The 13,934-nt window shown below is 36.5% G+C and overlaps 2 protein-coding genes across 3 annotated transcripts in view; one reads left to right on the forward strand and one right to left on the reverse strand.

Moving 5' to 3' along the window:
• Window positions 1-8,731, reverse strand: part of ext2 (exostosin glycosyltransferase 2) — a 32,140-nt gene extending 23,409 nt beyond the window's left edge. For both annotated transcript variants that reach the window (XR_009272066.1, XM_058782270.1), the window contains exons 1-8: window positions 8,505-8,731; window positions 7,156-7,496; window positions 6,821-7,044; window positions 6,489-6,578; window positions 4,258-4,374; window positions 3,977-4,172; window positions 2,785-2,924; window positions 2,043-2,136 (exon numbers count right to left, since the gene is read on the reverse strand). Coding sequence is in view for 1 of the 2 variants with exons in the window: in XM_058782270.1 (XP_058638253.1) it covers window positions 2,043-2,136; window positions 2,785-2,924; window positions 3,977-4,172; window positions 4,258-4,374; window positions 6,489-6,578; window positions 6,821-7,044; window positions 7,156-7,470 (1,176 nt within the window). In the remaining variant the exon portion in view is untranslated. The remainder of the gene's footprint in view (window positions 1-2,042; window positions 2,137-2,784; window positions 2,925-3,976; window positions 4,173-4,257; window positions 4,375-6,488; window positions 6,579-6,820; window positions 7,045-7,155; window positions 7,497-8,504) is intronic.
• A 145-nt stretch (window positions 8,732-8,876) lies between these two features.
• On the forward strand, window positions 8,877-11,730 carry si:ch211-107p11.3 (GT1 domain-containing protein). The gene is made up of 5 exons (XM_058782272.1): window positions 8,877-9,381; window positions 9,527-9,597; window positions 10,368-10,544; window positions 10,864-10,925; window positions 11,094-11,730. Exons 1-5 carry the CDS (start codon window positions 9,221-9,223, stop codon window positions 11,268-11,270), a joined length of 648 nt encoding a protein of 215 aa, XP_058638255.1. The 5' UTR covers window positions 8,877-9,220; the 3' UTR covers window positions 11,271-11,730.
• Window positions 11,731-13,934: the final 2,204 nt, after the last annotated feature.

Genomic DNA, 13,934 nt, shown 5'->3' on the forward strand with positions numbered 1-13,934 from the left:
GAACGATTGCAAGAATTTTTATGAGGAGGGAAGAGACGGAGTCTCATAAGAGGACGTTGGCTGCTTTTCTGACACATTTAAGGTTGTTCATATGTTACACTCTTAAACATGAAATCATTCCTTTATCTTATATTACGTTGTTCTATTGAACACGTAATTGTTGCTATAATAACTGTGGATGGGAATCAAATTTAAAGATTCAGTTCCCAAAAAACTTATTTGAGCTTATTTGAATCATTCATTTAGAAATAGGTTGGACTTGGCACTGATTGTACTGTATGGCTGAGATTCACCAAAAAGAAACAGCTCACAAAATTGATTAGTTGGATAACACAGCTTGTGCATCATTGTTTTGACTCACTAAAAATAACAGATTCATAAGAGTTATTCGTTATGAAGAATTGACTTGACTACGCTGGTTGCCGTGCATGATTTTGATTCACTAAAATGAACCGGCTCATAAGAGTCTTTTGTTATGGGAATCTGAGTATACTTGTCCCGCTGCAATTTTTTTCAGCTTATTTGCTCCAAATAACTGCCAATATAACAAATAGCATCAATCTACATGTTGACAATACTAAATGACCACTAGGCAAAAGTACTGAGCAAATCATGCACGCAAAATCATCAGCAATATCCGTGCGGTTGATCCATGCATTGCTAACACTCTTCCAACCCTGGAGAGGGCACAACCAATTACATTCAGTAAAAGGACAAGAGACGATTTGATGAAATGTCAGAAACTGCTACTTTCTGAAAGACTTGGTGATCACACCATGAAGTACAGTAGTTGGCTGCTCCCTCTATTGGTCAAAATGCAAAGAAAATCCACTACATCTATTCCTCACAATTGTCTGTAATACTTCTGCCTCCTATTATTTGCAGCATCTGCATTTTATGCAGTCCTACACTGAAAGTTCAAGAGGGCTGTCTTCTGGCAAGATCAAGAACAAAGTAGTAGGATTTTTTTTTTTTTTTTTAATCCAAGTAAGGTATATATCAAGAACCAGTTCTTTTGTACAATGGCAGCCATACAATCGCTCTGCTGTCTGGAGGTGGTATAGGCTAGTAAGAAAGGAGTGGATCAAGATGTGTTCAAGTGTGGGCTGATATCTCACTGGCTTCATGCCATGTCATAATTCCAGCACAAGATGTGTTTCTGCACACTACGTCCTAACACCACCCAGAAACCTGTGGAACTAAACTACAACATTCTCTTTCCACAAAATATTCGAGCTGAATAACTTGAGACTGTTCAAAAAGTCAATGCCAGTGGAAGCAGAATGCAATTATTATTAATTATGGCTAACGTATAGTATTCAACATGGCAATATATTGACCATAATTATTACAGAGTGAAACCAAAAGATCTCTTTACATGCATTCCATGTGGTTTAGGCACTTTCACATAAGTGTAGAGCTGAAAAAGCTGAAGGGGAAAAAATAAAGTGAAAGTGTGCGGTTAACAATTTGTTTGGATAAAGATACATCACTAATACTTAAAATTAGCTTTCATCATGATTTACTATGGCAGGAGAAATTTCATCTTTAGAGAATCAAAAGTACACACTTGCAGCAATATTGTTTTTGGCATTAACTCACCTGTCTAACAGTTATTTTCATAGCGGACTAGCACTCCATTGAAAGGAAGAAAGAATGTTAGTGGAGAAGAAGAGAGGTTGTGACTTCTTTAACCTCAGCTTCACCCTGTATTAAACCTGAGAGGATTGCTCGCATTTAGTCTGAATGTGACTCGGTTGCTGCTATTAAACGTCAGTTTCGACAACATTTGGTACTGTTTACTAACCGTCACAAAGGGCGCAGGGTTGCTGGTTGTTGTTTTTCCACAAATAGCTCCAAGTGTATTTGTAATGTAGGATGGAGTGAATTGCACAAAATAAAGTGTCTTCACAGTCATTTTTAGTCCTTGGGCTGACCCAAGAAGTGAAAATGGTCCTATCAACCACCATGATGGACAGATGCTGCTGATGCACTGAATGCAAATTTTCACAGTCACTGCAAAAGACTAATCAGATTCTTACCTGTCTCTGCATCTCCTCCACTTGTCTGTGAGGGATGCTCTTCAAAATAGTGTACATCTCTGGCAACTTCTCTTCTGGAATGACAACAGATGCCCTGCAAATACACACACACACACACACACACACACACACACACACACACACACACACACACACAAATGACTCAATTCAATGTACTTGAATTTCAAGTGATTAAAATAATACTGTAACATTGACAATATCAACAAATGTTTCTTCAGCACCAAATCAGCATATTAGAATGATTTCTGAAGGATCATGTGACATTGAAAAATGAAGTAATAGCTGCTGAAAATTCAGCCTTGCCATCACAGGAATAATTTCATTAGTGAAAAAGTAATGAAAAGAAGTTCATAACTAAGTTCATGAATTGTAATATTTCACAATACTACTGTCTTTTTACTTAGTGTACATTTTAAATTGGCAGCCTTGGTGAGCATATGAAACTTTGCTCAAACATTAAAAAAAAAATCTTACCAACCACAAATGCTACAGTATGTTAAAAGTTCAAATACATTTTAATATGTAAATGATCATTTTGATTAATGAGGTAATTTATATCTAGATGTTCATGAACTATTGATTTGCTTATTATTCAGTGTTTTTAGATGATGTTTTTTTGTCTTTTTTATTAGATATTCATAAGGTGATCAGTAGGTCTGGTACCGTATTAACTTTATTCATGAACACTGGTGACCTACAAAAACAGATGTTTAATCTTTACCTTTTCCAGTCCAGCACTTCAGAAAACGGCAGAATGTAAGAGTCAGCCATGATGACAGGAACACATCCAGCCTGCAGCACGTCACTAAGTGTGGCCTGGCCGAGCCGGGCCCCTCGCAGAACTACACAGAATGATGACTCCTACAGAACACACAAGAGACACATTTGTCATCTATAATAATGATACACTCCCAGGCCTCTCCAGTTATGCTGTAACAGACAGCAGTGTGATCTAGGTGTGTGGTGTAAACGAAGGGGTTGCAATGAAAGGTGCTAGAATCAGAGTCTAGAGGGGCTGTGTGTTGAAAAGGAGGTGATGGCTCTCACAGGGATTTGGCCTCTGCTCCTCCTCACTGTGGAACGTCTCCCAGATGTGCTGCAGCACCCAGCCCAGATGATAAGCATACTTCCTGTCTAGACAGGGCTGGACGGGGAGATGAGCATGGTGGACAGGAACAGCGTGTATTTTTTTTTTGCTTACGCCGATGAAGAAATGTGTTGCGGTGGTAAAGAATGCTTCTGGATGGATTGAACATTTAAAGTCTCTAGGAATGTTTGGGCCAAGCTCTCAAAGCAAGGATGCCTTTACACAATGATGGATTATTTATGAATTTAACTAACTAATGTTTTGTCTATAATAAAAAATTTTAATTCGATGTTAGTCAATAATGCAATACAATTAAAATATAAATAAATATTAAAAGAAAAACTTAGGGCTGGTGTGTCTATGCGTTCATTTGGTTTGATTAATTACGGAAAAAAAAAATTAAAATGATAAATGCATTTAACTCATACCTCCCGTCCCAGATCTGTACGTTATCTTACATTGCATGCAGTTTGCTTAGTGGCAAACATGATGCAGAATAATGACTGTATGATGTAGCCTAGAAAAATGCAGTTATATGCCCCAAAATGTGATATTATATAAATAATAATATAAATATAATTAGATATCATGCAATTAATTTCATTAAAAAATTACATCACTTGACATCCCTAGAACACAACATGCTAAATTATATAAAAAATAAACATCATGTATTCAAAATCATTTTACATAATATTTAACATATTTTTTATGAATTTAATAGTAATATTTGCTACATTTAAAATGTGTTCTAGCATATTTACTCTGTGAAATATAATTTGAATTCAATGTTGTTTAATACGAATGGACGTGTGGAGAAACCAACCTGTAAAATTTGTGGGTAGTCGTAGACCTGTCCTTTATAGCAGCGCTTTCTGACTGATGCCAAACCCTGAGAGAGATTACTACATTTGTCTAGGAGGAGCAGGGCCTCCCCATTCTCCTCCTTCAGCCTCTCCAGTTCCACACGGTATTCCCGATGGATGGCCGTCTGAGATGACAGAATGAAGTAGCGTCGGGGCCTGAAATAAACAAGTATTATATGTGCTGTCATTTTCCGCCATTAAATATAAACCGGTTAATCAATGCCAATAAGCAGGATCTCACCCTGGTTGCCTTTCAGGAAGGTCCACCTCAGCAGATAAAGGGCTATACACGGGGATGCTGACATCATAACCCTGCCTGTACGTCCATGTGGAGAAGCCTCCCCCAGCCAGCAGGGCTCTGTGAAACAAACGCAATGAAGATGACAACTCTGTCGCCGCAACTGTCTGCAAAAGGCACTGAAGATAAAACACGTCCTTAATCTGGTTTTACATGACAAATGTGTGAACATGCCACTCCGAAGCATTTAACAGAGTTGCCTTCGCGTCCTCATTCTACGACGAGTCAATAAAACTTCAAACGCTGCTCGGTTTGAGGGAATGGAGTGAGTATAGGCAGAGCTGCAAATATGGCCACGCAACATACACTGTCTTTTTATCTCACCCCACACATATGCACATATGGGCAGCTGGTTCTGATGAGGCTGTACGCCAAATGGAGCACAGCTGGATGAGCCCAGGAAATTCCCTACAGCTCCAGATAAGTGTTCATCATTTCAGGGCTTTCTAGTACATAAAACTCACCTTTTCCACCCAAAGCAAAAGATCGGCCAAGTAATAGGCTGAGAAACATGGCCCATGTTGCAGTAAATACCAGGAGATTATGTTTGTCTGCCTGCTCTAGGCAGTAGTGTGCTATTCTCTTTCATGATCGCTCTCAGTGCATCTTTGATCTCTGGGTCTAAGGAACACACTAGGATGATGATACAAATACACATTAGGAAATTTAATTGAAAAAAAAACAAGACATCTGAATAGGACAGTTCTGTGACACTGACATGTATGAATGGATTTGTTGGGATGCATGTCTATTTTAGTTATACATTGCAAGCATTCCAGTTTCTCTCTATACAAGGGTGTTGAAACACCAAGAAGGTCCTTCAATCCAGCATGGATTTCTTGAAGAGTCTGGTATCAGTCTGTCAGCATTGTGGTTCAATGTCATTGTGGACAACCATGAAGTGTCAATTCAATCACACTAAACTACAGAGGTAAAATAGTGCCATGTTGCGAACTTCAGTAAATACAACTATCCTGAGACCAAAAAACATAAGAAAGGATATGAGCGCACGTATTGCTTCTCAGGTGACATTGCTGCTGCACAAGATCAAACACAGAGACACACTGCCCTCAACTGGCAAACATCACATCCAATCTCCATTAGAAATTAACCATCGCCACAAACCATGGTTTTCAAGGGCACTGTTTTTAAACTTTGAGGGAACTATATAAAACATGTCTTCCATTTGTCAAAGACTGCAATTTAACTAAGATTAATATGAACAAGAAGAACGGATGCCAATTATGCAATAAAATTTGGGTGTTGTTGGGAGTGTTCATGTTTAGTTTTTTCAAGGCTGAATTTTAATCAAAAAATAAAAATAATTCAACACCACTCACTTTTGAAACAGCCATTACAGAACAAACCGACAGCTATAGGTCACTAAGATGTCTGTGAAAGGACTAAACTCACACGAAATTTATGAAATAATACATACTGAAATACATACAATGTCAAAGAACAAATCTTTCCTAGGTTACACCATATCAGAGTGAAGACAGAATTCCAGAATAAGAAAAAGTTATTCAAAATATGATGATCTGAATATTGTACTCACAACATAAAAATAAAAGGTGAAGTATCAAGGGTATAGAGATGATCTGAGAAAATCTACATTACTGTTAAAAATTCAAGGATCGGTAATTGTCTTACTGTTTTTGAAAGAAGGTCCTTATGTAATCAAACGTACAGCAAACCTGTTATATTGTGAAATATTAACAATCCAAGTAACTATTTTCTATTTTAATATATACTACAAAATGCAATTTATTGCTGTGATAGCAAAGCTGAATTTTCAGCAGCCATTATTCCATTATGTCTCACGTGATCCTTAAGAAATCATTCTAATATGCAGAATTAGTGTTCAGTAATCATTTCTTAATATTATCAATGTTGATATGCTTAATATCTTTGTTGAAGCCATGATACATCTTTATGCTTCTTTGATGAATAGGAAGTTCAAAAAACAGCCTTTATTTTAAATAGGAATCTTTTTTTAGCAAAGTAAAAGTCTTCAGTTTCACTTCTGATTAGTTTAATGCATCTAATTTTAAAATCTTACGAAGCCCAAAATTTTGAATGGAAGAGTACATAATTTTAAAATGATTTGAACATTCAGAATTTTTGCCATATTTAGTCATTTTGTGTGCATGTTAATTTCTACTAACTCTCACCTGTCTCTGGGCACATCCAGAGCTGTATTGTAATCAGGAGGTCCTCCAGGAAGCATATTGAACAGCAGGTGGTTCATGCCTTTGTCCCACCTAAAAGCGTATCAATACACACACACATATATATAGCTTGAAACAGTTATGACTTCAGAAATACAGTGCATTTGTATCTAAAGCTAAAATATGAACTTTATAACAGCTCAGAAGAGTGCCAGAAGGGACACTGTAAAAGAGAAAGCAGAGAGCTACCAATGTAAGAAAAAAAAAACATTGAGAAACCAGTAAAGCCGAGGTAGGCAAAGACAATTTACAAATATTGAAAGATACATATCTACCTGGGCAGCATGGCCAGTGCCTGAGCGGTTTCACGAATCCGCAGAGAGTTCTGATTCAACACATCGATGGAGGGTATGAACAGACATGCTCTGCTCACATCATCAGTGTAAAAATCACTGTCCGAGATGGCACTCAGCAGGTCATTGTATTCTCGAGACAGGCCAGTGCTGCTGATGGGCACCCCTACTTCGTCCACAAATCGCTGAAGAGGATAGATGTACACCTGTGTACAAACACACACACACACACCATTAATAGATCAAAATAGCCTTGTAATGACATCCAACCAAATAAACATGAATCAATAACACAATATTATCTCTCTTTGCATCACCTTGATTTTATTCTTGGGATTATATCCACAGCGATACACATCAAAGCAAGTGTGCATTCGACAGCTCAGGTCACCTCTCTCAGGAATAGGGCTGCTCATAGGTATCCTGACCAAAGGAGCATCATGCACACTACGACGGTCCAGACTCCATTCGGCAGAGGATTCAATGGAGTGAGGCCAGAACTGGAACATCCCCGTTGCGATCAACCCCAGTAAGACCACAGAGAAGAGGGTGATGTAGTAGATCCGGTGTTTAGTCTTCATACGTGGTATGAGCGCAGGGCCCCGGGAACCATACTTCACTGATGCACACATGATGAGCCTTTCCAGAGCCAAAACCACTGCAGAAGACACAAACAACACTGATGAACATCTACACGTCAGAGAATATCATCAAATGTTTTGAAGGACATATATTAATAAAAAGACATATAATAGCTGTACACTTTCGATTCCTTAACTACAATTGATTTATTATATGACTGATTATTCTTATTCTAATTTATTACTTGACTACTGTTATTTAAGTTATCATATGATTTTTCGTTGGAAAACTGATTCAGTTAATTAAAACAAATTGTGTTTGATTTATCTAATTCCAATTAATTTACACATTGATCCATACTTAATTTATTATAAATTAATTGGAATTAGATTAATCAAACACGTTTCAATGAATTGAATCAGTTTTCCAACAAATGTCATTAAATGCATTAGTCATATAGTAAATTAGAATTAAAACAATCAGTCATATAATAAATAATTATGGATCAGTGTATATAACAGATTAATTGTCATTTATTATATAATGCCATTAAATTTATTATCTGACGGTTCACTCTTATTTGGATTCATTACATGATTAATATATCTAAATTCCACTTAATTTATTACATGATTAATCTGTCAGGTTCGAATTAATTTGCTATATATGATATGATAATTATTTGGAATATGGTGAATTCATATAATAAATTTACTTGTATTAGAAATGATTGTTTCATCTAATCCCCACTAATTTATCATATGATTGACTGTTCTATAATATATTTATTATATTATTGGTACATTTAATTATAAATAATTTATTATATGGTTGACTAATCTAATTCCAATTCATTTATTACACAGTCGATACATCTAATCTATCATACGATTAATCCCTCAAACTTCAGTTACTTTGTTTAGACCAGTCTCTCGCATTTCTTTTCGAATAATAATTATTAATAAAAGTAGGTAATATTTAAGCATTTTACTCAAAATATGTACTGTCTTGGGTTGTAAATAAATCCAAAACACACTCGCTAACGATAGCAGGAACGCTAACAACTACAAAATCATGAACTAACCTTTAAGGTATCCAGTTCACTGCCTCAAATCTCAGCACGCCTCAACCATAATCTCATTTGTTGGTCCAGTATGCTGCAAGGGCTGATACTGAAATTTTTGACTGAATTTTGTTTATTATCCCACAACACATTCCTTATGCTAAAGAGACAGCTGACAGGAAAGAATTTCGTCTCTCCTTCATGCGTAGCTCCATCCGTTTTTCTTGTAATTCGGATCGCGTGCGCCACCTGCTGTAGAGGGAGAATGAATGTGAGGCACGGGCTGTGGCTTGATACCTAGTAAGCCGCCTACCTAGACAGCATTTTTGGGTGTTAATGCCACTTTCCGTATGTGTCTAGCTAGCTAGCTCACTAGTTATTTTAGACACAGCCACAAACAACAGCTATCAGTTCACCGTTTCAGCCACCATTTTTTCTTATGGCGTAAATAACTTTAAACGGTGTTATTGTGCATTAGTTTGGGTATTAGAGCAATATTTTCTTTGTGCCTGGTGTTTTTAGGCAAGAAACAGTCTTCTGGGTCCTGTTCTTCGACTGTGGTTTAACAAAGCCCGGATTAGTTCACATATCCCGGATTGACCTAGCTCGATCTGAAATGGAGTTTTTTCGGCTCTTCTAACACATATCTCGGATTTACATATCTATGTTAGCTAATAAAGACAGCTGACCGTTCATGTGAGGATTTATAAGTCTGTGTAGACTAACATAATTACAGTATGGCTAAACAGCGTGCTGCATATTTCAGCGCTGCTGAATTGCAACTAATAATGGAAGGATATGAGGAAGTTAAACATTTAATAAAAACCAAAGGGAATACTATAGCGGCTGCAAAAGTCCGTCAGGATGCGTGGCGAAAAATAACTGCCAAATTAAATGCGTAAGTATATATTACACTTAATTAGTCTGGGAGAGCACTAATTATGCAGTATATATGACACCTGTGCTGCCCTACTAGTCAGTGTATGTATGTGTGTTGTGTTTTGGCTACAGTCTTACTCTGCTGTTGTCGCTTACAATTACAGATCCAACCCTATGGGACCTAGAAGAACGTGGCAACAAGTGAAGACGAAATACAAAAATATCGTTCAAAGTGGTAGGTCATGGTTTTTTTTTTTTTTGTTGTTGTTGTTTTTTTGTGGGTTTGATGTTTTTTGTTTGTTTTTTATTTCTTTTTTTCTTTGTGAGCTGTATAATCCAGAAGTTTAAATGTATAACTAACTGTGACGATAAACCCACAACAGATGTTATGTTTTGTTTTATTTATAGTAGAATCAGAATTAGAATCATGTTTATGCCCAAGTGCTGTAGGTATATGTGTACGAGGAATTTGTTTTGGTAAATTGGTGCTTGACAAAGACAACAGAAAATCAAGAATAGAACAATGAGGTAAACAATTTTAAAGTAAGGCAAGTAAAAGCTATACAATAAGAAGATACCCCCTCACAATGTAGTGCACTCTGTGTGCTTAGAAAAGGCAGAAAAGTGCAATATAAATGTAATTATAATGAATAAATAATAAATGAAGTAATATTAATAAGAGCAATAAAAAATTTAGGAAGATCAAATAAAAATATAAGTTAATTATTATACATCTGAAATACAAACTGTTCTTGAAAGCGTGTACAGTGCAACACTTTTTCCCTGAAACAAATTTGTTTGTTGTTGTTAGTCAAAGTGTAATCAAACCTTTTTTCTTGTAGGCTTTACACAGTTTTTTTTCTGTGACATTTTCCTCAGACCCTTAGCACCCCCTTGTGGCCCCCTGGGCCCAGTTTGAAAACCACTGGAACCCAGAATTTTGAATTTGAATTTTGAAAACTCAGTGTTTTGAATTGAATAACTTGAAGGTTTAACATAATTTAGCTAACAAGAGAAAGGCTGCACTGAAGAAGATGGGACTAGTCCCAACAAAAGAGGAGTACATAGATGAAGAGGAGTTGCCCCCTGAGAACAATCTGGAGGGTCCTATCATAGCGAGCATAGTTGGTGGCTGCTCCTCTGATCCAGGAGATACGGCTGGCTGCAGCAGTTATGTCAAAGGTATGTGCACCACATGCTTTATTTGAAGAGTTCAGATGCAAAAGCCTCTAAATGCCATCTGAAACTTTCTTCTAAAATGAGCATTTTTCTCAAGCTTCTATATTTATGTTCAGTTATTTCATTTTAATTGCATAGAAAAGGACCTATATATTGCCATTAGAGTAAAATAACTGAACCTAAACATAGGAGCCTGATAAAAATGCTCATTTTAGATGAAAATTCTAGATGGCACTTCGAGGCTTTTGCATCTGAACTCTTCGTTTGTTTCTACAAATCGATACTGCAGCAAATATACATAATTCATATCACATCATTTCAGTGACTGAACATGGAATGGCCCTGCTTCAGCCACCTGTATTATCAGATGAAGAGCTGGACTCTGTAAGTTTACAGCTGTTTATTTAAATTTTTAATGGGATATCAATGATCATAGTATTAAATAAACAATATCATATTTAATACAAAGTAAATGCTTAGAAATATGTACAAATTCTTATTTTTAAGTTGAATTAGTATTTAATAAATGCATTTAATGCTTTCTTTTTAAAGGAACCTGTGGAAGATGTTAAGACACTATACAAGAAGTATCTCAAAATAGAGATCTCAAACAGAAAGCAAGAAATGGCATACAGAGCTTTAAAAATGTGCAAAGTGGAGAAAGAAATTCAGTTACTGGACAGAAAATTGGATGTAAGTGTGATATTTGATAATGGATTGTCAGAATAAAGGATAAATGTACCTTTTAAGATCCACTAAAATCTGTTTTCAGACATTTTAGTTTATGCTGGTGTTTAGTTAGGAAAACATGAATACAATGAAAGAGAAATTGGTTTTCTATGTTAATTTCTAAAATTTTAAAATGAGTAAAGAGTCAAAAATACAGTGAAATGTAATTAAAATTCAACTAAGAACTGTCTGACACTCAAATGACTGAATAGATAGATAGATGGATAGATAGACTTTTCAGTTAAAAGTGGGCTGAATCGGTGCACTTGTCTGAATATTTATGATTATTAAGATAATTTGTGTCTGGAACTACAATAGTAAGTGCAAATGTGCCTTTTTTTTTATTACTACAGTACAGGCTCATCCTTCATGTTGAAAATAAAGCAGTTGTTATAAACCTGTTATAAACTGTGTTCCAATATTTAAAAAGTCACAAGTCACAGCAGTTATGTGTAGCAAGAACACTTATAAACTGTGTTTGTAATCATAATGGTATAATCATAACCTTGCTGAAATCTCTGACATAAAGCAGAGTTGACCCTTTCCATTTGATTTCAACAATGACAAGAACATCAACAAATTTGTGAGCTGTCATATTTACTTAATATATTGGAGAGTGGTTGTCCAACCTGGTTTCTGATCGATCTGATTCAACTACTTTCCTCCTTAGTAGAGTGTTGCATGACCTATATTGGCTACAGTAAAAGAAGGTAGAAAGACCTTAAGATCTCAGGAATATCATCCAGTGTTGTGTCCAGTGTGAGCGACACAGTCTACCATTTTAAAAACTACTAACAAGTAGGTTAAAGGGATACTCCACCCCAAAATGAAAATTTTGTCATTAATCACTTACTCCCATGTCATTCCAAACCCGTAAAAGCTTCGTTCGTCTTTGGAACACAATTTAAGATATTTTAGATGAAAACCGGGAGGCTTGTGACTGTCCCATTGACTGCATAGTAAATTGGACTGTCAAGGTCCATAAAAGTATGAAAAACGTTGTCAAAGCAGTCCATCTGCCATCAGACGTGCAATCTGAATTTTATGATGCGACGAGAACACTTTTGTGCGCAAAAAAAACAAAAGATCGACTTTATTCAACCTTTTTCTGCTCCTCCGTGACACTTCCTGCAAGCGTGTTCATGAGTTCACTAGCAGAGCACGACGCAAGCACGCCTCAGATGACACAGCACGTAAACGCTGTTTACAGTGTACGCTGGCCTCGACATGAGTAGGCCACGGCATTTATGTCATGCATCATCTGAGGCGTGCTTGCGTCGTGCTCTGCTAGTGAACTCATGAACGCGCTTGCAGGAAGTGTAATTTACTATGCAATCAATGGGACAGTCACAAGCCTCCCGGTTTTCATCTAAAATTTCTTAAATTGTGTTCCGAAGACGAACAAAGCTTTTATGGGTTTGGAACGACATGGGGGTAAGTGATTAATGACACCATTTTCATTTTGGGGCGGATTACCCCTTTAACATAGTTCATAAACAAACAAACAAATAAATGTACAATTTAAATATTTTACAAACAATACTCATAAAGCAGACAAACAAAATGAAACAAGCAGTTAGCATTCAGAAAATAATTGCAGATAGTCAAGGAAATAGAAATCAGTAAACATGTTGCTGACAAGTAGTTAATGGATGATTAGCACTTGAAAAAAGCAAATTCATTCTGGCTGCAAACCTAATGACAAGTTTGTCCAACATGCTAAAACATGACTGCCAAATTCAAGTCCCGAGGAGCCAGAACTATTGATCTTCCATACACCTTATTTTATTTAGGAATGAGTGATTTGCCCATGAATTTCTGCATTATTTTAGTTAACAGCAGTTAAGGATGAAACTGGGATTAAGGCATTTTAAGCTTCTTACCTGCTTACCTGTGTGTCTCTTTAAGTCCCACGAGTCTTGAGAACCAATACACTGCCCAGGATATCTTGTACAGCCTGAGGCAGAGTAAGCAACTTGTAACACTTTTTTTTTTTTTTCCATTCATTTCTTTTTCTGTGAACTGTAAACCACTTTCATATTAAGTAGGTTTTAAAATTGGGCTTCCTAGATAATCATTTTTAGTATGAAATATTTATGCACCATTCTGGAGTTATAGGTTACACTTAAATCATACATATCCCATAAATTCAATAGTCCAATGTACTGACACATTCTTTAAAGCCATAATTGGTTTATGTAGTATTTAGCAGTGGTGGACAGTAACAAGGTAGTTTTACTACGAGTATTTTTCAAGTATCTGTACTTTACTGGAGTAGTTTTATTTTGAGTAACTTTTACTCCACTACATTCCAAAGCATGAGATCGTACTTTTTACTTCACTACATTTCATAAAACACATCGTTACTCCTTATAATTTCACGTGCTCCACAGTGTCTGATTCATGAACAAACTGATTCTTTTCAATGAACCCGTTAAATTGGTTCATAAATCGCACCTAACGATTCATTCACAAATTGGACTGATCCGATATTGCAGCTGTTCTCGAGTCAACAAATCGTTGAGTTATGCATATATGCTCTTGCGCCATCTGCTGAAGACTCACGCCTACAGCATATAAATGTGGTCGCATGCATCATTCCCTTTGTTCAGTCCAGCTCTTCACCGAGCCCCCGACTGCGCTGGGCCCAGAGGTGTTGTACCT

The sequence above is a fragment of the Onychostoma macrolepis genome, chromosome 07, assembly GCF_012432095.1.
Source record: "Onychostoma macrolepis isolate SWU-2019 chromosome 07, ASM1243209v1, whole genome shotgun sequence".
NCBI classification, from domain to species: domain Eukaryota; kingdom Metazoa; phylum Chordata; class Actinopteri; order Cypriniformes; family Cyprinidae; genus Onychostoma; species Onychostoma macrolepis.